The sequence below is a fragment of the Periplaneta americana genome, chromosome 17, assembly GCF_040183065.1.
Source record: "Periplaneta americana isolate PAMFEO1 chromosome 17, P.americana_PAMFEO1_priV1, whole genome shotgun sequence".
Taxonomy (NCBI): Eukaryota; Metazoa; Arthropoda; class Insecta; order Blattodea; family Blattidae; genus Periplaneta; species Periplaneta americana.
Window position 1 is genome coordinate 85,166,670 of NC_091133.1, and position 23,386 is coordinate 85,190,055.

General features: G+C 36.2%; 1 protein-coding gene across 1 annotated transcript in view; it reads left to right on the forward strand.

Annotated features, from left to right (window-relative positions):
• Window positions 1-23,386, forward strand: part of LOC138692823 (ubiquitin-conjugating enzyme E2 R2) — a 196,141-nt gene that overhangs the window by 169,956 nt on the left and 2,799 nt on the right. Inside the window, exons 3-4 of the mRNA XM_069816062.1 lie at window positions 19,074-19,171; window positions 22,050-22,184. Coding sequence (XP_069672163.1) covers window positions 19,074-19,171; window positions 22,050-22,184 — 233 coding nt within the window. The remainder of the gene's footprint in view (window positions 1-19,073; window positions 19,172-22,049; window positions 22,185-23,386) is intronic.

Sequence of the window (23,386 nt, forward strand, 5' to 3'; positions counted from 1 at the left end):
TCCTTCCACTCTCGACGTAAGAGGTATCCTTTTTAAATAGCCACAGCTCGTACTATGTCTGCTGTGTAGTCTACTATTTTGTATCTTGAGACGAGTTCGTAAAGACGTCAAAGCTATTTTTTTAATTGGTTTATTTTACGCGTTAACTGCTTTGGTTATATAGTATCTGAGTGAGATGAAGGTAATAATGTCAGCGAAGTAAGTCCAGAGTCCAGCGACGAAAGCTACTCAGCATTTGCTCTAAATGGATTGAGGAAAAATTCTGAAAAAATCTCAACCAGGTAGTTTGTCCCAACCACGATTTGAACCCGGGCCCGCTCGTTTCACGGTCAGACATGCTAACCGTTACTCCATAGCGGTTAATTTCAAAGCGATTATCTTTCCTCTCAACCACTTCCGAAAATAAACACACGATTTAAAAAATTTCCCTATTTTTATTGTTGTTTACGTCGGTTGACTACATTACCAGCTACAAGGAAAAGGGATGCTATTGTTAGTGTATACGTGAGTGTTGTTCTGTGTTCCAGCTGTGGTATGTTCTATCTTAACACTGCTTGTAACTCGTACGAGGTAACCCCTGGCGTAAGCAACCCGCATCGCATATTCTTTAAGGTCGTTTTTCCTATTTTATATGGAAAGTTATTGACCTTAGCAGAGCATGCTTGTCGTGCAATATCTCCTGGTTCCATAGGCGTTTGGATATAGATGTTGTTTTTGTAACTGCGTATTGTCTGTAATTCACGAGATGTGTGGCTTTGGCATCGATTTCTTTTAGTAACGCGTAATGAGCAATTCGACATTACTCTCATTAAGACTTTGATAGTTTTTTTTATATTTTTTTATTAGATGTAGGTACTTCATAATTAAATCTTTCTGCAAAGTTTAATCTTTTCGGCATATTATTTTTTGAGAGAAAAGTAACTTAAATTAGTTTTAAACCATTTCCTCACTATGTACGTAGCTACATAAAATACAAAACTTAGTATAAACTTGTAATTCTTCACAGAATATCTATTGTCAGCAGATTCCTATCTCTGTCGTTAATAGGTTTAGACTTACGTCTTTTGTGCAGGTTTCTCTTTCCCGTCATCTGTCGTCTGTCTTCTCTCTTCTTTCCTATGGATGAACAAAGACTTTGTTAAGGAAGGTTTCTCGAAGAACTTTCATTTTCTCTACCGTCATTTAATCATTGCTGCATTCACTATTGCCATAAAAGAAATACATGGACAAAGTCGTACTATTACTTTGATGTGCCTAAGGATCTAAGTCAGCGGCAGGAGTAATACTTAAACCCCCCCTACTCATCTATTCTCTGCTATATTCAGAATTATTATGTCTTATCTTATATAAACGTTCTAGTCGAGTTGGCTCTGCCAGTAGAGCGACAGATTCAAAGGAAGTGAAAACGGGATTTTTCATTGTTATAGCTCCCAGAACAATAATAATAATAATAATAATAATAATAATAATAAAAATAATAATAATAATAATAATAATAATAATATTGGAAGACCGCCTATTCTAAAGATTGAGGTAATACACAGGTAATGGAAGAGGACCCACTCGCCAATGAAAAGTGTCGCCTGTGGGAAAGTGTCCACAGAGAGTTCTCATTTGGATAACAAATGTTATTTCATTATTATTATTATTATTATTATTATTATTATTATTATTATTATTATTACTGGATACTCACCAGCCTAATTTGCTTCAGCACTACTAAAGTATGCCTACTGTTTTTGTTTTCAATTATCTATGAAAATTAAAACAATTTCAGAAGTTGAATCTTTTTATAAGTTCACTTCTTATTTTAGGTACGTACCTAATACCAATTAATTGCATTATTAACTTGCATTATTGTATAAACTTCTTTGGTTTCTGGCTGAGTGGAAGAGAAGGCCTGTTCCCCTTAACCCCGCCAGAATAAATATGTAAAATATATCAGAGCAAATAATAATATGCATATTCTTTACAGAACGAAGATAATATTTTGTTTATTAAGTACTTTTGTTTGTAATTTTTTTTTTTCATTTATAGATCTTCAAAACTATAATTTCTGAAATTTTATCCTCTGAAACAATCGCATGGACCTCATCCAAGGAGTCGGCCTCGGTAGCGTAGTTAGTATAGAGCCGGCCTTCTATGCGGGTTCGATCACGGCCCAGGTCGGTGGCATTTAAGTGTGTTTAAATGCGACAGGCTCATGTCAGTAGACTTACTGGCATGTAAAAGAACTCCAGCGGGACAAAATTCCGGCACACCGGCGATACTGATATAACCTCTGCAGTTGTGAGCGTCGTTAAATAAAACTTAATTTAAATTTTCATCCAAGGACGGAGGAATGTCACAGTTTCGCAATATACAAACAGTACGAACCTTGCAGTGAAATAAATGCCCCGGCTTCGTTTGATGGAGCACTTCGTCAGCGGATCTGGCGGAAGTAGAAGTTGAAGGGCTCTCAATCACGGCTGACATAGGGACACGGCACACGAACGCCGACTGGGGGACTTCCGCAAACTTTCAGTGCGCCTGCATTACGAAACGCTGCAGCCTCGTGCGACACCCATTTTCACTTCAGTCCTTTTACGTGCGAATGGGAAGCATTCCGACTTCACTAAGTGAAGTTCGTTGCTCTCTCCCACGCATATTTTAGTGCAGTTTATTCGCTAATTACATATATATGTAGAGCGTTGATACACAGCCAAAATTTTCACACATTCACAGTTACTCATCAGCAGCTTTCAAAGATTGGCGCATTCCGTTCTAACTCACGTGAGGATTTGGTACGGACTCTATACCCAACCGCACGAACGAAGGCAAAATCACGCGCATGTGAGAGAGAGAGAGATTGCTACTATTGCGACGTTGTTAGACTGTCGTATATTTACCAGCTTTCTGCAGCTATTACTTTAAAGGCCAGGAACACCGCACACTTATTTCCGGTCACTCGTTTTAATAAAGGGTTGCCTGCTTTTCGTAGTCAGTTGTAAAGACCACTTTCGTATTAGCTTGCGAATGTGCGTATTTTATTTTTCTCTTGAACTGATTGTTTTCATAGTACAATACTTTATTTTTTTTTTTTCGTTTAGAATCTCATTATAAAAGACTTGAGTTGAGAAGGTACGTATATCTTTGCTAGTGGGTGGTTATCACTCTTATCTAGATGCGTCATAGCGAAAAGAAGTGATGTCGATGGCTTAGCTAAATGACCTTCAGTGTGATATTAGTGCCTATTATGCGTTTTGTTTCAGTGTTTTTTTTTTTTTTTTTTTTACTTCTTATTTTGACATGTACATTGAATATGCCATGAAAGATTTTGTTACACGAATACTAGAAATTGCTTATGAAGTGTACTGGTACTTTTAAACTCATCTCGTATCACCAACAAGTAAACACATGATCGTCTGATGTCGGAAGAGCACAGTTTCTGCTTGTGAAATCGGGTTTAGCAAAGTACAGTAGTGGCAAAAAAAAAAACCGGACCGACCCTTGTAGCTGATGTCAGAACCTTGTTCACGCCAGAGCACGATGGACTGGTAACTAAGACTTTCGTGGTTCGAATCCTGCTTGGGAAGAAAGCTTTTTTTTTGTTCCTTATTCAAATTTATTCCCAATACTTTTCGATTGCTGGTAAAATTCATGTTCTGGGAATAATAAGTTAATTAAGTAGTAAAATATCGCTGCAATCGAAAAGTAATGGGAATAAATTTGAATACGGAACAAAAAAAAAGAGTTTCCTTCCCAGGCAGGATTCGAACCACGAAAGTCTTAGTTACCAGTCTTTCGTACTCTGGAGTGAACAAGGCTCTGAAATCAGCTACAAGGGTCGGTCCGGTTTTTTTGCCACTACTGGACATATTAAAAAAAAAAAAGCTAGAACTTTTTTTGGTAACAGTTCATCTTTTATTTTCCGATCACCTGGTAAACAGAAACGGCTACTTTGGCTTTCTTGTGTTCGATAGCGAGTAGATCTTAACGTCGCAAATACGATATCACTTTCTCACTCTTGCACGAATGATCTTTCAAATACCCATTTTTCGTAAACAGCAGAGTATTGTTACAAGATTGTACAATATATGAAGAAGAGTTATATCAGAATTTGTAATGAATTAATTACTATTGTCGCGCCACGGGATGGCAGAAATATTGTAGGCGGGGTGGGGAAACCAATAAATACTACGATTAGTGGCGTACATGGAATTTTGTCAAGGGGGAAGGGATATTATTAAATTTTTTACAATATACATGATCGATATTTTAAATTGTGTGTATTATTATTATTATTATTATTATTATTATTATTATTATTTACTTACAAATGACTTTTAAGAAACCCACAGGTTTATTGCCGCCCTCACATAAGCCCGCCATTGGTCCCTATCCTATTATTATTATTATTATTATTATTATTATTATTACTACTAGTTGGTTATTTAACGACGCTGTATCAACTACGAGGTTATTTAGCGTCGATGAGATTGGTGATAGCGAGATGGTATTTGGCGAGATGAGGCCGAGGATTGGTGATAGCGAGATGGTATTTGGCGAGATGAGGCCGAGGATTCGGCATAGATTACCTGGCATTCACTTTACGGTTGGGAAAAACCTCGGGGAAAAAAACCCAACCAGGTAATCAGCCCAAGCGGAGATCGAACCCGCGCCCGAGCGCAACTTCAGACCGGCAAACAGGCGCCTTAACCGACTGAGCCACGCCGGTGGTTTATTACTATTATTATTATTATTATTATTATTATTATTATTATTATTATATTAGGTAGGCGTATGTTTATTAATATTATATTATGTTCTAATACAACATATTCATGAATATGATCTGTAGTCTGACTAGTGTAATATGTAGCTAGTTGACTGTGTATGCAAGGGAGGGGAAAAGGAACTGGCCACCCTACCCCATTATCTCCTGGCCTAGTCGACTCGTAAGTAGTGCCTTCTTGGTATCACTTGTGAGGTTCAGACTTGTCTTTGAACAGTTGACTAAACAACATGAATATGCTTATAAAACCTTTGAAACGTAATTTTTTTCACAGTCTTCCAATTTTTAACACCTGTGTTTAATTTTGTGTAATAAAAAATGCTTGTGTCATTATTACACTTACACAATAGGCTAATCATAGTATATACTGTATATACTTATATATGGTCAATAGTTATTTGTGTATGATAGGTAAAACATTTTACATAATAGGAAAATCCATATAAACAATTAAATATATGTAATTAAACATTAAATTATTATTATTATTATTATTATTATTATTATTATTATTATTATTGTACTGCTTTTTTAATATTGACCTCGTCAATTGCCTGTATAGTGTCTAAAAACAAAATAAATGTTACTAATGCAACACTACTATTATTATTAAATAGAGAACAACGATTATACCTCTTTTCATACGACTTAGTTCAATAGTTGTGCTTCAACAACGTTGCCTCGTTGTATTGTTAAGACTCAGTCGCTGTTAGTTATGATAAGTTAAATATTACATGCGCCTAAAAAAATATTTTACCCAGGAAGAAGATGACTCGTATGAACTAAGATGTGTGAAAACATTATAGTAGAAGCAAGAGGAGTAGAAATATTCTACTCCTCTTGAGTAGAAGCGATGACGTTCTACTGCATTGTTAAGAAAGATATCCAAAACCATGAAAAATCGGAGATGATTTTGAATAGACATTTTGTGTGTTTTTTAGACCCCTTTCATTCATTATAATTACATTTTTCATGTGCATCAGTCTTGGATTAATTTATTCGTAAATACTGAGTATAAATACAATCCGACAAATGCTGAAAATAACTTATACATTTTTGTGAAAATCTTGGAAACTTTTTTGTATAACAATACTTTTTGAGAAGGTAAAAATAGACCAAAAAAGACTTCTTTTGAACGATATTACAATTAGCAACCTTCGCTTACCCAGATCAAGAGGAGAAGGTTTTACATATTTTGCAGGCAGTCTTCATGCTACTTAATTTGTGCTATGTTTTACACAAAAGATTGTTCAAATATCAATTTCGTACTTCTGTGCATTATATTTGAGTTGAGTTGAACCGGAAACATTAAAATATACCGGTGCTTCCATAGCTATTGAGAGACTTGAATGTACCGCTGCTTGGTTCCCGTTCGGTAGCAAAGATCCTTTTCTTTGTTGCAGCCGGGCCTCTCCTTGCGGTGAGTGGGTGAGCACGGGTCTTTCGTTGCTATAGGTTGATTCATGCAGTATTCTTGAGATGTTAATGCTTCTCAGGTATGCGGCAGGCGATGATGCGTTCATTTCTGTAGGAGGTCGAGGGTTAGGCGTGATATATGTAGTTGGGCTTGGATACGTTTGTATATTTTCTCTTTGTACGAAGTATAGAGGAAAGATTGACGTGGAGATTTTAACGGAAAGTCACGTTTTCAGTATAATACCAAAATAATAATACGTCTATATGCAGCATGTAGGCTATATAGCTCGAATGTAAACGAATTTAATTTATGGACAGTTTTTACGCGTCAGTTTACATGATGATGATGATGATGATGATGATGATGATGATGATGATGGTGATAAGTCCACACCTGTGGAATAACGGTTAGCACGTCTGGCCGCGAAACCAGGTGGCCCGGATTCGATTCCCGGCCGGGACAAGTTACCTGGTTGAGGTTTTTTCCGGTATTTACCCTCAACCCAATATGAGCAAATGCTGGGTAACTTTCGGTGCTGGACCCGGACTCATTTCACCGGCATTATCACCATCTCATTCAGACGCCAAATAACCTAAGCTGTTGATGAAGTTTTGTAAAATAACCTACTAAAATAAAAATGAAATGATGATAATCTTGTTCAGTCTCAATCTAGCGTTTGCTATGTTGAGTTTGTATTATATATACCTGGTGTTTCAGACCACCCGTATCAGACTTTTTTTCTCGAAAACTATATGATACTGGTTGTTCATAAGAAAATTTTGATGACCAAAACCTGTGTAAAATCGTATGTTGGTGGTAATACCATTTCCCGTAACAAACCGAAAGTAGGGGTACTTGTGATCAAATATGAAATTTCAAATGAGATCATAGGTCATTGAAGGAATCAACTTTTTCTGAAACTTTTTTTTCTAACTTTTATTGTTTACTCACAAACAACAAAAATGGTATGTTCTGAGAAATGCTGTATGTTGATGAAATGTTTTGAAAAATTTGTTTATATGTTCTTAAGTTTAGTGGAATGGTGTTTTAAAATGTATAATTTAATATTATGGTAATTATTCATTTAAAATAGAATTTGCAACTACAGGTAATAACGCCATCTCGCTGCGAGAATAAACTTTGATCTAGTATGTAATAATAGCAGTTTAATCATCTCTAAATTAAGGATAATCAACTGGACTTGGTTACCACGAAACCTGCGACATGAGTAACGTAAAGAAAACTGGAGTCTTCACTATGTGTAGACGGTTGTGCACCACTCAATGACAATGACCTTGATTGAATTTTTTTTAAGTTATGTGGTAATGGTTATTGAGACTTTTTTTGTTGTCCCTAATCATTTATAATTGTTTAATTCTGTAACATAATCTTACATTCGTCACTTTTGATAATAAACATGTTTCTTTGTTCTAAGAAAGATAAGTGGCATTATTACCGTGAAGGTAATAGCGCCAGTATGCGTCATACTTTTTGTTTACTTGTATTGTTGTAAAATCTTGTCATAATTACAACTTTCGATTGCAGCGATATTTTACTACTTAATTAACGTATCATTCCCAGAACATGAATTTTACCAGCAATCGAAAAGTATTGGGAATAAATTTGAATAAGGAACAAAAAAAAAGTTTCCTTCCTAGGCAGGATTCGAACCACGAACGTCTTAGTTACCAGTCTATCGTGCTCTAGAGTGAACAAGGCTCTGAAATCAGCTACAAGAGTCGGTCCGGTTTTTTTTTTGCCACTACTGTACATTCCATAGAAAAAACTACAAATGAATAATATCTAAAAGATCAATATTATTGTCCGTATTTCTGGTAAATTGTAACCCATTTTTTGAATCGATGGCGTTAATACCTTCACTTACCCTATTTGTAGTTCGTAGTTAACACTAGATGCCTTTAGTCGTATTTGAAAATATATATTTTATTTCTATCTTTACCAATACGAATAAAAATTATACATTATACAATGTAAATAAATTGTAAGCATTATTATCTTTCGATTATTAATTATTTATGTATTTTTTCGCGAAATAGTCTTATTTAATAAATATTTCATTTTGATAAACTCTCGTTTCGCGCTTGTGAATTTATCGACAAAATGAATATCTCTCATATTACCTATGGTAGTATTTTCATATTAATGTAAGTTTGGAAGTTGTAAAAGTGACAAATTATAACAAACGAAAAGTGATTATTTGTACGTGTAAGCTGCCTAGATTAAATATATTTCCTGCTTGTGTGTTTTATAAAATAAGAGAGAAAAAAGAGACCCTTCTACTGATCGACTGAGGCGAAGGATAATTGTGGTGAAGAAAGTTGACAGATAAAATAGCTTATCAGGCGATTTGAGAAAGTTCTTTTTTTTTTTTTCTTTCGTGTTGATTAACGTGTGCACAACGTTTGGTTAGCTTATTATGTCAGAAATTGTATATCGTATTCATTTTTTCCTGTCTTCTGACAATTAGTTTCTTCACACGTTTAATTATATTGTTTCCGGAAGATTATCTTTATGTAATATAATATACCTTGAGTCGTGTGACATTCTCACCCAACCATTTTCTCACAATTTTATTCTATAATTCGATTGCAAGATAACGTGAAATTACTATTACCAAAACCTTAAATTGTGTAGCCGTATTGGCAGTATTTTAACAAAGCCTTAACTCTGATTATTTCTGTTCTGTTCGATTCTTTATTGCCCCAAATGAAAAAAGAAACACTGCCACTCTGTGTGTACATCAACAAAACACTAGCAAGATGTCTCACAGCCACTTTGAACGAAACAAATCTTACAGAATTTGTTATGCATTGAAACCTGGTCGTCAGCTGACATCTGACTCTTCATCGACTTCTGTAGTTCCTGGATTTGAAACGTGTCTTGACAAGGGAATATAACTTGCCCAGAGATCGAGAGTGTCCTTTTTAACATAAATTTACTTCAAAATTATTCTACTAAATTGTTGAAATATAAAAGGCATGTTTTGAAAGATAAAGTAACTGCAAATTGTATCAGCTTCTTTTGTTTCTGGCCAAGTGGAAGAGAAGACCTGATGGTCTTAACTTCGCCAGAATAATAATAATAATAATAATAATAATAATAATAATAATAATAATAATAATATTATTATTATTATTGTTATTATTATTATTATTATTATTATTATTATTATTATTAAAGTAATGTAAAAAGCGTGATTTTCTTACAAACATACCTATGATTCTCGGTGTATCAGAAAGTTGTAGGGTAAAGTTGCCTAATTCCGTGATACTCCGTGATACGTTTTTTCGCTGAATGTCACGGGGTTGGGTATCTTGCTAGGAAGTTCACCGATGTCTCAAAAGTAGGCGAAAAATGAACTCTTTCGAGAACTATGTCTGGCGCTAAGGTCGAACGACAAAGCTCTGACTGACATTCAGTTTTAAAAAGTATCACGGAATTAGGGGTATCACGGAAATAGGCAACTTTACCCTACTGGCTTAGCATTAGCTTAAAACGTTTATTTCAGCAGAATGCAAAAAAAGAAAAATATAATATCGGTTTTATCCTACCCACCTTTCATTAGACTGCTTTATGAATCGATAGCTCTGTGCTGGCATCTGGCTCTTACAAGTTCACACATTTCTCATATAGGAAAATTAAGGCCTAATGGCATCACATGGCCAATTCAGTGTAAAAAGATAAATGCATAAAACAGCCAGTGAGTTAAAAACAAATACAGGAGTATATTCTATGTTGTGCATTTATACTATATTTTGTGTAATAACATTCAGGGTTAATAATGAAATGATTCATTTTGGGAGCAATCAAAAGTTAGCTTATTTTTATATAATAATAATAATAATAATAATAATAATAATAATAATAATAATAATAATAATAATAATAATGATTTATTTTAGCTGGCAGAGTTAAGGCCGTAAGGCCTTCTCTTCCACTCAACCATCTTGTAGGATACTTAATGAAATAAATTCAAGTTTATTTTCCCGGATAAAACTCGCATTTTGAAACCTGTGTATTTTATTAACTGCGAGGTATCTAACGTCAAATTTAGAAAATAACGAAATAATTTTATTGTACCGTTAAACTTACATGCGCGTGTCACTAAAGATCATTGCTTCCATGCCTGTTGAGTCAGTCTATCAAACAGCGTCAGATTATCTTTAAGAACTGAGTTTCTACACATTATTTTGTGCAAACATGTCAAGGACCTACTGGAATCTCTCCATATACGCTTTATGACTAGTCTTCTTCTTTGCCTTTCAAGTGATCATTTGGTATAGTTTTCAGGCGTTTCCCTGGTTCTAGATAACTTATCCGTTTACTATGTCCTGTGTGTTGTCTAAATTCATGGCAGTCCGGAAACTTATTGATTGATCCTTGTATTGAAACTTTTATAACGTGTCTCTTCACCTAGGAATCCCTCTTACTCTCCGCTACTGAGTGATTTCCCAACCCCACGACTGGACCTATTGAAATTTTTCGTGTAGGCCTACTATGTATGAGGATTATTTTACAACCTACTATTATAAAATATTTTTGAAGGTGAAAAGACAACACATTTTTGTAAAACGCGGGACAAAAATTTATATATCATATTATCCCACGAACTTTAATAATCTGAAAGTCTAATTCATCGTTGAAACGAAAAAAAGGAAGAAAGGCAGAAAGAAAAAGACAACCCCCCCCCCACCCCAAAAGCTAAAAGGCATCGAGGTATCGAAATTATCGAGAAACCGACTAATTTTTGCATACAAATTGGGATGATATTTCACACAAATAATCTTGACACAAAAGAGGATTTTTAGATTGTTCTATAAGCGTGTAACCTTGTTTTATTTTTTAATATTTCAGGGCGCTATATGAAGATTATTTCAGTGTACACCACTTGGAAACTGTTATCGAAAAGTAACACTTTTTTGTTGTGTATATAATCACTATATTGATTAGGAAACTAGTAACATGCGCTACTTGCTCTGGGTGTTTGGTAAAACAACATTATCAATCTGTTCAGCGTTGAAAACATTTATCCCGGTTTTGTGAACCTAAATGACTACACTGCATTATTTAGCACTTCACCAGCGTGTGGGCTGTAGGGCACAGATTTTTATGTGGCCTGTACTGATTCGTTACCAGAGTCAAAGCTGTAAATTGCTTGTTCACTGCCAATATATTCATTTTCCTTCAGACACGTCTTAAGCAAAATATCACCCATTTATTTCTTCATGCTCCTAACAAAATCTGGATCTTCATCGGTTAATTCGCTCCAAACAGATACACACTTCACACTCACAAATGGCGAAACACGACCAGTTAATACAGTGCAAGATCTATTGTAGTTAGTGTGGTACGAAGTCTTCTCTTGGTGTCAGTACATTATAAGGGCTCCTCTTGTAACAGCGTGAAGATATGTTGAGACAGCACAAGGCGAAACAAGCGACGCACACGAGTTACTTTGGAGTAAAATTTGTTTACTTCCATCGCTAGGAATTAAACCTGGGACTACGGAGTTTGTAATCACATGTACCAGCAGTGAGCGGAAGTCTAATTCCATAATCAGTTAGCCCAACGAAAAGTCATCACTTTAAACTGTACTGATTACTGATTACCATGATACTGGAACTTTGAAAGGTTTTGAAGTTCATGAAGTTACATTAAATTGATCGGTTCAAATGTTATCAGCGTGGAACAAGTTCGCGCATGCATGTTGACACACCATTTGGCTCACTTCTCTCGCATGCAGCAGCAAGCTGTATCCTAATAGAACTGGAACCATGTAAAATATATGTACTACAGTAATTTTTCACATTTTGGCCGTGACCTGTAATTTAGCAGCTAAAACAATTGCGAAAGATGAGAGAGCAAGAACCAAACGTGTCGAATCAGCATTCTTTATGTACTCTATAAAACAGAAATAACGTCGTTAAATAAGGGAAGAAACAAACCGCACATTGTATCAGGCAGGGCACTGCAGAGATAGCCGTTTGATGGTAGACTTTAACTGCTGGCACTCATCCAAAATTCTCGAGCCTCCGCAGTCAGCTGATCGGGTCGATTTGACAGCGTGCCAGTAGTTGAACTCGGCACTGCCGTTCAGACGTACCTAGTGCAGCCAGTTGATTCCAATCATGTAGGCGGAACGATTTCGAAATTAGCCTCAAGTGGAAAATCTAGTCGCACAAAATTAATTCATTGACTTTCTGAATGTAACTGACCGTCGAGGTTTTTTTAAACTTTTAGGAAGGGTGAGTAGGCAAAGGTGAGATATGTTGGCACTCTGCCATATCACTACACGCTGCTTACCATAAATAACCATCATCGAGTCCTTCTATTAATGTGAAATATCGGTCCTCATACATGTCAGGGGAGGAAATTGCCGAATTAATATAAACACTACATCAGTGGTACTTGCTGATATTAAATCTCACCTCGTTACGCCGTACTTGATGATAGAGACGTTGGCTTCAACTACTTTGAACCGTGGAACGTTCATTAATGTCCCCTTTCTTTCTGAAAAACGAAAATAAATCCAAAACACAACAGTCCATAGACGGCCAAGGCTCACTAGCAGACTGTTGGTTCATCGTTCATATGAATCATCAGAGGTGAACGATCATCCAACCAGTACGGGGTAAAATGTGGTCACCACAATGCGTCCCAGTCGTCACTGTTACTCCCCAAATTCATAAAGATGCTGAGTGGACACTGGTCCCATCATAGGCGGAGATAGGGGGTATAGGAGAGGCAAGGCCCCCTAGGTCGAAGTGGTGCAGGCTATTGTTTCTCTCTAGCATGAGGTAGCGTATGAAGAAAGCATAATTCTGAGGGGTTTATTTACAAATTATTATACAAATCAGCGTTTACGTAATTGTTATGTTTCTAAATATCCTATTCATTGTGCGATTTATATACAATAGTGGCAAAAAAACTGGACCGACTCTTGTAGCTGTTTTCAGAGCCTTGTTCACTCCAGAGCACGATAGACTGGTAACTAAGACTTTAGCGGTTCGATCCTGCCTGGGAAGGAAACTTTTTTTTGTTCCTTATTCAAATTTATTCCCAATACTTTTCGTTTGCTGGTAAAATTCATGTTCTGGGAATAATAATTTAATTAAGTAGTAAACTATCGCTGCAATTGAAAAGTATTGGGAATAAATTTGAATAAGGAACAAAAAAAAGCTTCCTTCTCAGGCAGGATTCGAACCACGAAAGTCTTAGTTGCCAGTCTATCGTGCTCTGGAGTGAACAAGGCTCTGAAATCAGCTACAAGGATCGGTCTGGTTTTTTTGCCACTACTGTACATCATGCATAAAGTGGTGTGCAACTTGAAAATGGATCATGACAACGTTGGGAAACCATTTCTCTCTCCGCATAAGATTAAATATGGATGTAAAGTAAGGTGAAATAGTAGAAATGTGACTAAGATATGAAAATTAGTGCATTTCCATATTAATTTTCTGATTCTATGACTACAGTGCTTGTGTATGTTTATAAATTAATTATTCACACGAACTAAGTTCTAAATAGTTTTAGATTATTTAGTGATACGTTCAACTGGAGAGATTTTTAGTCTTCGAGATTCAACAAGAAAAATAACTGACAAATGTTTCTTGGTGTCTTCTACTCCACGGGACAGGGCCTTTTATCTGTCCTTAATCTGAAACACGAGACTCACAGTTTACTTCCTTTCCGGAGGAAGCCATGCTAAGAATTTTATCGTGCTTTAAAATCCATCGTCCTCGGCCGGGTTTGAAGCCGCGAACCCCGGATCCAGCGGCCAGCATGATAACCGCAAGACCACAGAGGATGACATCAATTTTTAAGTTATGTTACGTATATAACTGTATATGTATTTTGTTTCGCATTTGTTACAAATAGTATTTTCAGTAAACCTACATTAACATCTGTGGTCTGTCACGAAGTTTTTTTTTTTTTTGCATCATCGATTTTCATTCTTATTACCGTCACGAGAACAGAAATAAGCAATGAACTGAAGAGAATGGAATGTATGATTACGAAATGAATAGCCGATCAACATATAGTGCATAGATATTAAATCTAGTTACAGTGGTAGTGGTGGTGGTGATGGTAATTATAGTAGAAGCAGGAGCAATAGCAGCAGCAGCGGTAGTAGTAGTAGTAGTAGTAGTAGTAACGGTGGTGGTGGTGGTGGTGGTGGTGGTGGTTTTGGTAGTAGTAGTCGTCGTGGAGGTAGTAGTTTTGGTGATAGTGATGGTGGTGGTAGTTCTGGCGGTAGTAGTAGTGGTAGTGATAGTGGTAGCAGCAGCAATAGCAGTAGTACTAGCAGCAGCAGTTGCTGAAATTGCAATAGGCTATCAGTTGAATAAAATGATGTGTTTTTCTCGCAGTACTGTATATGAAACTAACTTTTTTTCCAAGCGTAGACTTTTTTTAGGTTGATGTTCAGTTTAAAGAAAGAAAAAGTTGCTACTAATCACTATTCCGAGCAAGATGTATCAAGTTCCCGTCATTGTCATCCATCTTCGCGGGTTCATTTTATTCTTCGTTCTCTGGAGTTTCAAGCCAAATCTAACTCCCAACATCAATTCAATTGTCTTGACCATATGTCGTAGTTTTCTCCAATCTTATACTCGAAGAGATGTAGTCAGTTGGGAGGATTTCACTTTTTTTTATCACTGTCTTTTGTTATATTACTTCGTTTAAAATGTTCCCAGCAAACAATGAGATCTGAGAGAGCTTGGCCGTGATTTTGTCAAAGCAAGCAGATTTACAGCTGTAGTGAATTCTGAATATCTTATAATAATTGTAATATTCACTATTGAGATGTAAATGTTCCTATTCAATATTGTGGAAGTTACTATGAGTAAAAACAAAGTACGTATGTTATGCTGTTTACAGAAACGACGACGTAGGAAGTCTAGTGAAATACTGGCTACTGAACTCTTTCACTGAATCACTCATTTTTCGATGTAAATCCCAGGCGAGATCAGGACTCGAACCCGGACCGTCTGTTTGACAGGCTGAAGGTCTGATCACTCAGTCACCGCAGGAAAAGACTGCTTACTGATGCTTTAAGAATAATAATAATCAGTGGCGCTACAGGCCTGTAAGTGTGTAAGGGACCAGACAGACCAACCGGCTGCTGGCCTCACGTCTACATGCCGAAGCAGAGGTGGACGATCATCCAACCAGAATGGAGGTATCGTGTGGTTAGCACTATGATCTCTTAAACCGTTTACTGATCCTTTAGTTTAATGAAAACACGGATTCCAAGTCGCGTGTATCTATACTTCATAAGACTGTGTTGTCACGTCTTGCTTATTTTTATCTTGCATATATTTAATTAAGTTTTACAGTATTCAATGTTATCATAAAATATTGAACATATTTTGTACATCGGTAATGCTTTTGCTCAGAACATAAATATTGTTTCGTTACTTTCAGCCTACATTTTGTACAAAATATGAATGTATTGCATACGTTACTTCTGTTTAAAATATTATAGGACATAGCTAGACGAATTTTAAATAATTCCTGATTTAAAGTGAACAACTAAGTGATCTACTCTTCTTAGATTTTGTAGGTGTTCTTCGCACAAAAGGACCAGGTTCTGGTTCCAGACTGGGTACTATGGTGTTGGTTCTGAATCTGGTATTGGTTCTTGTTCGTTCGACAGATTTTCTGGATTAAACCATAGTCAGAAAACTGACATCTTCAAATAAATACACTGCTTTTAGTCATATTTAATAACTCAATTCTCAACGCATACAAAACACCTTCACTAATGAATTTGGTGTGTAAGACTGATCAGTGAAGAGTTAATAACATATCATAACTTTGCTGAGCGCAGCTTGTTTCTGGATATAGTACTTGGTTTGTACTATCTGCAGCCTCAACTTGACACGCAGCACACAGCTTGAACATTTTTATAACTGCTTCCCCCTAAAAAAAGACGTGGAAGGTCAAAATATCGGGAAGGAGTGTGAAATCGCAAAAACAAGATTCGAGGCTTTAACGTTACCAGAATTGGAATGTACTTTTTGGGTATTTGAATCGTATGATGAAAATTTAACCTTTCAACGTTTCGGAACTGTATTTCTACGTTATTAGTACCGGTACTCATTAGTATTCATCGCTTTTAATAGAATGAGCTTGTTATTTATGTACGGTGCCGTATTGCAATAAATTGACAGCAACAGATATGAGCAGCTGTGTTGTGAACGGCAGGAGGCACTTGGGCATCTTCTCGCTCGATTAGATCAGTGCTACAAGTGAACGAACATTCGACCGTAACAACCTCCGTCCCCTTCTATTTGGCAACGCAGATTGGTCTAAAGCTCGCTCGCCTTCCGTCAGGCGCGTACGGATTCGATATGTGATCATCCAGCGTGAGTTCCAGGTGGAAAGATTTACTCGAGGGGGATTTGAAGTGTTCTCCAGTTCCCGATTCTATTCTCGCCTTTTTTTTTATCATCGGGACTGTGTGTAGTCAGTCTCCTCTTGAGGATTTAAGTTTCTTTGTCTTTCTTTCATTGATTTAAAATAATTGCTAGTCTTATCAGACGTTCTGGAATAATATGTTACGTAACTGAAATACTTAAGATAGCATTACGTCTGGTTTAAGTGTATTCGTAATAGTTTATTTTATTACATTTGTAATACTGTATATTACAGCTTATTTTTCTCGAGTCTAAACAGTTTGTCACAAATCATCAGTAGATTCTGTCAAGTAAATCTTAAAATAAGTCTAACAATGAAACTGTTAATGATCTCATGTCGAAATCAACTCTCAAACTACGCACATTGTTAGAGCTCCACAGAAGATATATAAATACAAAAAAATTAGCTGCCCATACTAACTTTAATGTTGCCAAATTACAACTTGAATTAAATATCGAAAAAATGAGTAGGTCCTGATCTTGAGTTGGTGAGTGGTACAGCTGGCAAAACGCGTTGAGTGCATGATGTCGCATGTTACGTGACACGCTAGTCACTAGCGCAGGATGGCAACTCAGCTGTAATCTGTCGGCGACTGACAGTTGCTTTTGAAGTGGCTTATCTTGCTCGTGGGCGTCAATATGCTAAAAAATAAAACAAAAGATATCTGGTTGCCTTCATTCCAATGCTCTGGTCACTGCTTGCTTGAGTGTAAGCTGAAAGTTTAGACATAATTTTTCTCACGGATTAGTACAACCTTTTGCTATCTCTCTTCCCCCTCACCGCAAACTCTGCACAGAGGCAGAGATATACGAGATCTATGTGTGCATTTGTTTTTAATGCACGAACAAACGAAATTTTCACACCCTTACGTTTGTATAGGCAGGTAGTTTTTGTTATATTATTTATCTTACATGCTGTGGTCCACACCTGTGGAGTAACGGTTAGCGCGTCTAGCCGCGAAACCAGGTGGCCCGGGTTCGATTCCCGGTTGGGGCAAGTTACCTGGTTGAGGTTTTTTCCGGGGTTTTCCCTCAACCCAATATGAGCAAATGCTGGGTAACTTTCGGTGTTGGACCCCGGACTCATTTCACCGGCATTTTCACCTTCATCTCATTCAGACGCTAAATAACCTAAGCTGTTGATAAAGCGTCGTAAAATAACCTACTAAAATAAATAAATACATGCTGTGGATGTGTACGGAGTTTGAGGGGAGATTTCTGCATGATCTCATAAACATTTCTCTTGTAAGTGTAAAAGTACATTCAACTAATTGGATACGATCGCTATTCTTCCTCATTTTTTCTTACTCTTTCTCCTTTTACTTTCCTGATTTTTGTTATCCCTATTCTTTCTTACTCTTCCTTTTCTTACCTTCCTTACTCTTCCTATGTTCACTTTTCTTATTCTTCCTCTTCTTACCTTTCTTACTCTTCCTTTTCTTACTTTTCTTACCCTTCATCTTTTCACCTTTCTTATTCTTACTCTTCGTACCTTTCTTACTGTTACTCTTTTTACCTTTCTTAGTCTTACTCTTTTTACCTTTCTTACTATTCCTCGTCTTATCTTTCTTACTCTTCCTTTTCTTACCTTTCTTACCCTTCATCTTTTCACCTTTCTTACTCTTAAGCTCTTCACCTTTCTTATTCTTACTCTTCTTACCTTTCTTACTGTTACTCTTTTTACCTTTCTTACTCCTTACTCACCTTCTTACACTTCCTCTTACCTTTCTTACTCTTCTTATTACCTTTCTTACCCTTCGTCTTTTACCTTTCTTACACTTATTCTTTTCACCTTTTTTATTCTTGCTCTTCCTTTTCTTATCTTTCTTAGTCACTGTTATTTGTTTTACCTTTCTTAATTCTACTTTTCTTAACCTTCTGGCTGTTACTTTTCTTTCTCTCCATTTCTAGCTTTCCTCTTCTTGTCTTTCTTTCTCATTCTGGTCCTTTTCTTCCTCGTTTCCTTCATTTCGGTATCATGTCTGACTTCCAATGTTCGAACTAAACTGTACTCCCAAAGATTTCTGGCGAATGTTTACCCCCTTTTGATAGTGATGATGTGGTTAGAAGCGAATTATTGAGATTATGTTGGGCAAGGTGCGTTGATACTAAGAGAAAACTTTACATCAGCACCTGAAATTCCATTTTGACGCACCAGGATTTTAACGTATATTCTTGGTGTGGGAAGTTGATTTGCCAATCATTTGAGTAACAGGCGTCTCTGGATAACGAAAGGAGAAATACAACTGTGTGAGAAAGTTAATAAAAACGTGTATTTTTTTTTTCGGAAAGTCCAAAAATTTCTCTTTGTATGTTCATCATTGTAGCATGAGATTCACGTTGTGTATTTCGGTGCAATTTAATTCCGCCCTGTAAACTTTCTCTTCTCCGTCTCCTGCTAGTTTTTTTAATTAATGTTTCGTCTCTGTTTGTCTTTCAGAACGGCGATCTGTGCATTTCAATCCTGCATCCACCAGTGGACGACCCTCAGAGTGGAGAACTGCCCTGTGAAAGGTGGAATCCTACACAGAATGTTAGGTACATTACATTTTTCATTGTTATCTTCATTGTGGGTGAAATATGGATCAGGATTTGACGAGTTACACTTGGAAACCGTCATTGCAATGTACTGTGCGCTATCAACAAGGAAAGCTCTGTGGAGCGATTTTCAAATCAAAATTATCAAATAGCGGTAAGGACTAATCTTCTGGCGAAGATCATAATAAGTCAAAAAAGGGAATCTTTTAAAATAATCAAGCCACAACCACCCTGGAAAAGTCGTACATGGATAAGGTGCTGTGTAAATAAAAGCTTGTGTATAAAAAATAGTTGTCAGTGTGACGTAAAATTCAAATAATAGATTCCAAAAATAGCATAAAATCTGCATTTTCATACCTTCTTTGTCAGGCTATTGAAGCACACGTGCTTGACACGATTGTACGTGATCCTTCACTTCTCTTCAGCTAGATTTGTAGACTCATTATAAAGATTTTTTTGCATTCGATCTTCTTTATCATACAGAATTACTATTGGCAGACAGTATAAAACACAATTCGTAGCAGAAACTGCTCTGGATAAATTGTGACTTTAAGCTACTAGTCTGCCTTTACTCTAGTATTTACTTCCTTCATTACTTACAAATGGCTTTTAAAGAACTCGAAGGTTCATTGCCGCCCTCACATAAGCCCACCATTGGTCCCTACTCTGAGCAAGATTAATCCAGTCCTTACCATCATATCCTACCTCCCTCAAATCCATTTTTATGTTATCTCTCATCTATATCTCAGCCTCCCCAAAGGTCTTCTTCCCTCTGGCGTTCCAACTAACAGCCTTTACTCTAGTCTAATGTAAGTTATAAATAGTCTGTCTTGTCTTCGTAACGATAAGCTGAAAGGTTTCTCAAATATTCATAAAATTGAATATTTTACACTTTATTTCGAACCTATGTTTGGTGTTGTACAGTGTGTATTGGTACTGTATTTTTTGTTCTTGTACAGAATTTAACTTGTGTATAGATGTTCGAAGGGGGAAGGGGAAATTTATACTGATGTCATGAAAGGTTCCCTTGTAAGGATAGTCTTCTTTTCGACCCTGTAAAGTACGTATTGTTCATTCATTACAAGTACAGGAGGAAATATTTTTAGAACAACTAGGTTAGTAGTGCCTTGACCTCGTGATTCACACGCTAGTACACAGTTATCATTTCTATTGGGGGCTTTCACCCCACTTGCGTATCATTGAGATCATTTTCCTTAAAATAATTTGTGTGTGTGTGTGTGCGTGCGTGCGTGCGTGCGTGCGTGCCGGGTAATATTTCTAATCAACGAAAAGCTTTATTCCCTGTTGAAACTGCAGTGATTATGCAATAGTATATAGTTTATGATGCGAAGTATGCTCAAAAACTGTTTTTTGCAATAATTGCAGTTACCAACATTCAGAAAATTTAACAAAAATATTTATACAACGTAAGTTTCAATAAAATGCTTCCATACCGGGCAAGTTTTTATGCCTCAAATACAGGCCATCACGTACAATATGGGACACCTGGCAACTCTAGTACCTATCGTGCAGAGTACAAAGCCTAATGCAGTAGTAATAAGTAATAACTAATAAGCAAAGGATTCACTTAAAGACGAAAATTCTTACATGTGCTGTTATTTTTACGGATAAAGTAAACAGAGCTGAGTACTTACAGATATCCTTGTAATTCATAATGAACAAACTTAAGTAGGCAAATTCTCAAGATCAGTAGGCCTATTTGATGAAGGTTTTGTGAATAACAAACTACACTTAAGGGTTACTCGGCAAGTATACACTGTTTGTGTTCCTATGTTGTACCTCAGCAGTAGCAAGTCTGATACCAGTCTTTTCGTAGATACCAGATTTCTCTGAAGGTTCCATTACACTGTAAATGCATTTTTAATCAATTTTGTACGCTGTTAGTACTTATTACACAAATGAAGCATTTTTCGAAAAAAATAATAAAGGATTTTTTGCTTGTTCTTCGTGTTGATATCTTGCCACTCATACATTTCAGTAACCAATAGTTTTACCATAAATGGGATTTAAACTTCAGACATAATAGTACATTATGCAACGAGCCTATAATGATAGTAATTAAGACGCAAGTATGTTTGTTTATGAAACGAGCGCAAGCGAGTTTCATAATTTTCATACGAGCGTCTTAATTACCATTATAGACAAGTTTCAGGCGACTTTTTATGCTTGACCATATTTCTAACTTGAAATTATTCAGAAATATTCATTTTATTTGTATCTGACAGAAGATCGGAAGTGACCTTGTTCATAGCTCGAAATTGTGAGATGTGCGCAGACGCGAAAGTATTGATTTTTTCCGAGGAACAATAATATCATTGACCTTGATGTAATGCAGAGAATGTATAACCTGGAAATTGATTTAGAATTGAAAAACGAGATGACAAATTGAATTTACTTGAATATTATTTACAATTAGCGCTAATTATTATAGTAACAGAACATAACCTTCTGCGACAGTATTGGATTTCCAGCCTCCGTAATGTTTCCCTTGTCTTTCGATTGCATATCCGAGAATAATCAAAAACCTGAACTTTAATGAATAGGTGTACTTTAATGACATGCATTAAAGGACTGCTACCAGGTGTATAATTACTACATTTCGGCATGGTCGAGCATAAATAATTTTTTTTTTGCTAAACCATTATTCAAGTACCATAATGACATTTGACTTTTTAATTACTTACAAGCTAAAGGTTCTGTTCTTACAATTAATGCAGTTATACCCCTTTCACCTTGTATATAATTTTCTTTTTTATAATTTATTCCAAACCTCGTTTTCTTTCCATTTTGTGTAATAAAGTAACATGTGACATTTACACGCCTATATCTAATGTGTTGTACAATTTTTCTCTTTCAGAACGATTCTACTTTCTGTGATTTCCCTCTTAAACGAGCCCAATACATTCAGTCCTGCAAACGTGGATGCATCAGTGATGTACAGACGCTGGAGGGATTCAAAAGGGAAAGATAAAGAATATGAAAATATAATAAGGTATAAACTTTGGGTTGATACAAATATAGATATTTACAAACAGTTCCTTGGTATTGATGTAGTATACCGGACAGCATAATTGTTGATAAATGGACAAGATGTTTTAAATTGTTCAGTTTTCAGTGAACTGCTCTGCCTGCTATATAGTGGGTACCGTAAAATGGGGTGAATAGGATCAGTGGGGGGAATAGGATCAAAAATTCATTCTTGGTTATAAAGTTTTGTTATAAACTGCAATTGAGCGGGAAGATAGTCATTGGTTACTACAGTAGAACTTGGTTATAGCGACCTCGTTTTGTGCGACACCTCACCTATAAATATTCTGTGGTTCCAACTAATCCCCCATAAGGCATATGCTCTTCTATCTTGCTTAATATGACAAACGTACATGCGTCTACCTCGCATATAACGTCATTTTCAACCTCAGTTTGGAATAAGATTTTCTAAGAACCAAAGTATTTTAAGAAATATTTTGTTGAAATCTGACCCTGACAAATTCTTTACAGTCTCCTTCTGTCACAGACTTCTGGAATGCAGGCAGATTCCCCACCCCATTGTAACCTGCCCGAATTCATGCGGTATTAGATAAGTTTCGTCAGAAAGTTTTCACTAAGTGCACGCATTTTAACGCAGTATGGGCACTAAAAGAAGTGAGTGACGCTTTAGAAGTCATTAGAATTATGAACATGTTCTATGAAGCTAGGGAAGGGAGCAGTGAAATTGCAACTGAAATTATGAACATAGAACGTAATTTAGAAAGTGTGTATTGGGCAAGTAGGAGACAACAGGGTTAAATGACTGATTACTTCACTCCTAAGTAAAGTAGTTTGGTGAGTATCGAACAAACTGTTTTAATACAGAATACTGTATTTATAATTGTAGGCCTGCATGTATTTTATTATGTTCATGTAGGCTTAAAAGTCAATGCATAAATCTAAAATAAGTCTAATTAAGTTTGTTATTTTTCATTTCCCACCGAACTAGATTGATAATGTGAATCTTGGTTACTACGACACTCGTTTATAACAACATAATTTTTAAGGTCCCTTGGATGTCGTTATAACCAAGTTGTACTGTATATTGTTCTAATAAGCAATGACTGTCTTCCCGCTCAATTGCAGTTTATAACAAAACTTTATAACCAAGAATGAAGTTTTGATCCTATTCCCCTCCACTGATCCTATTCACCCCATTTTACGGTA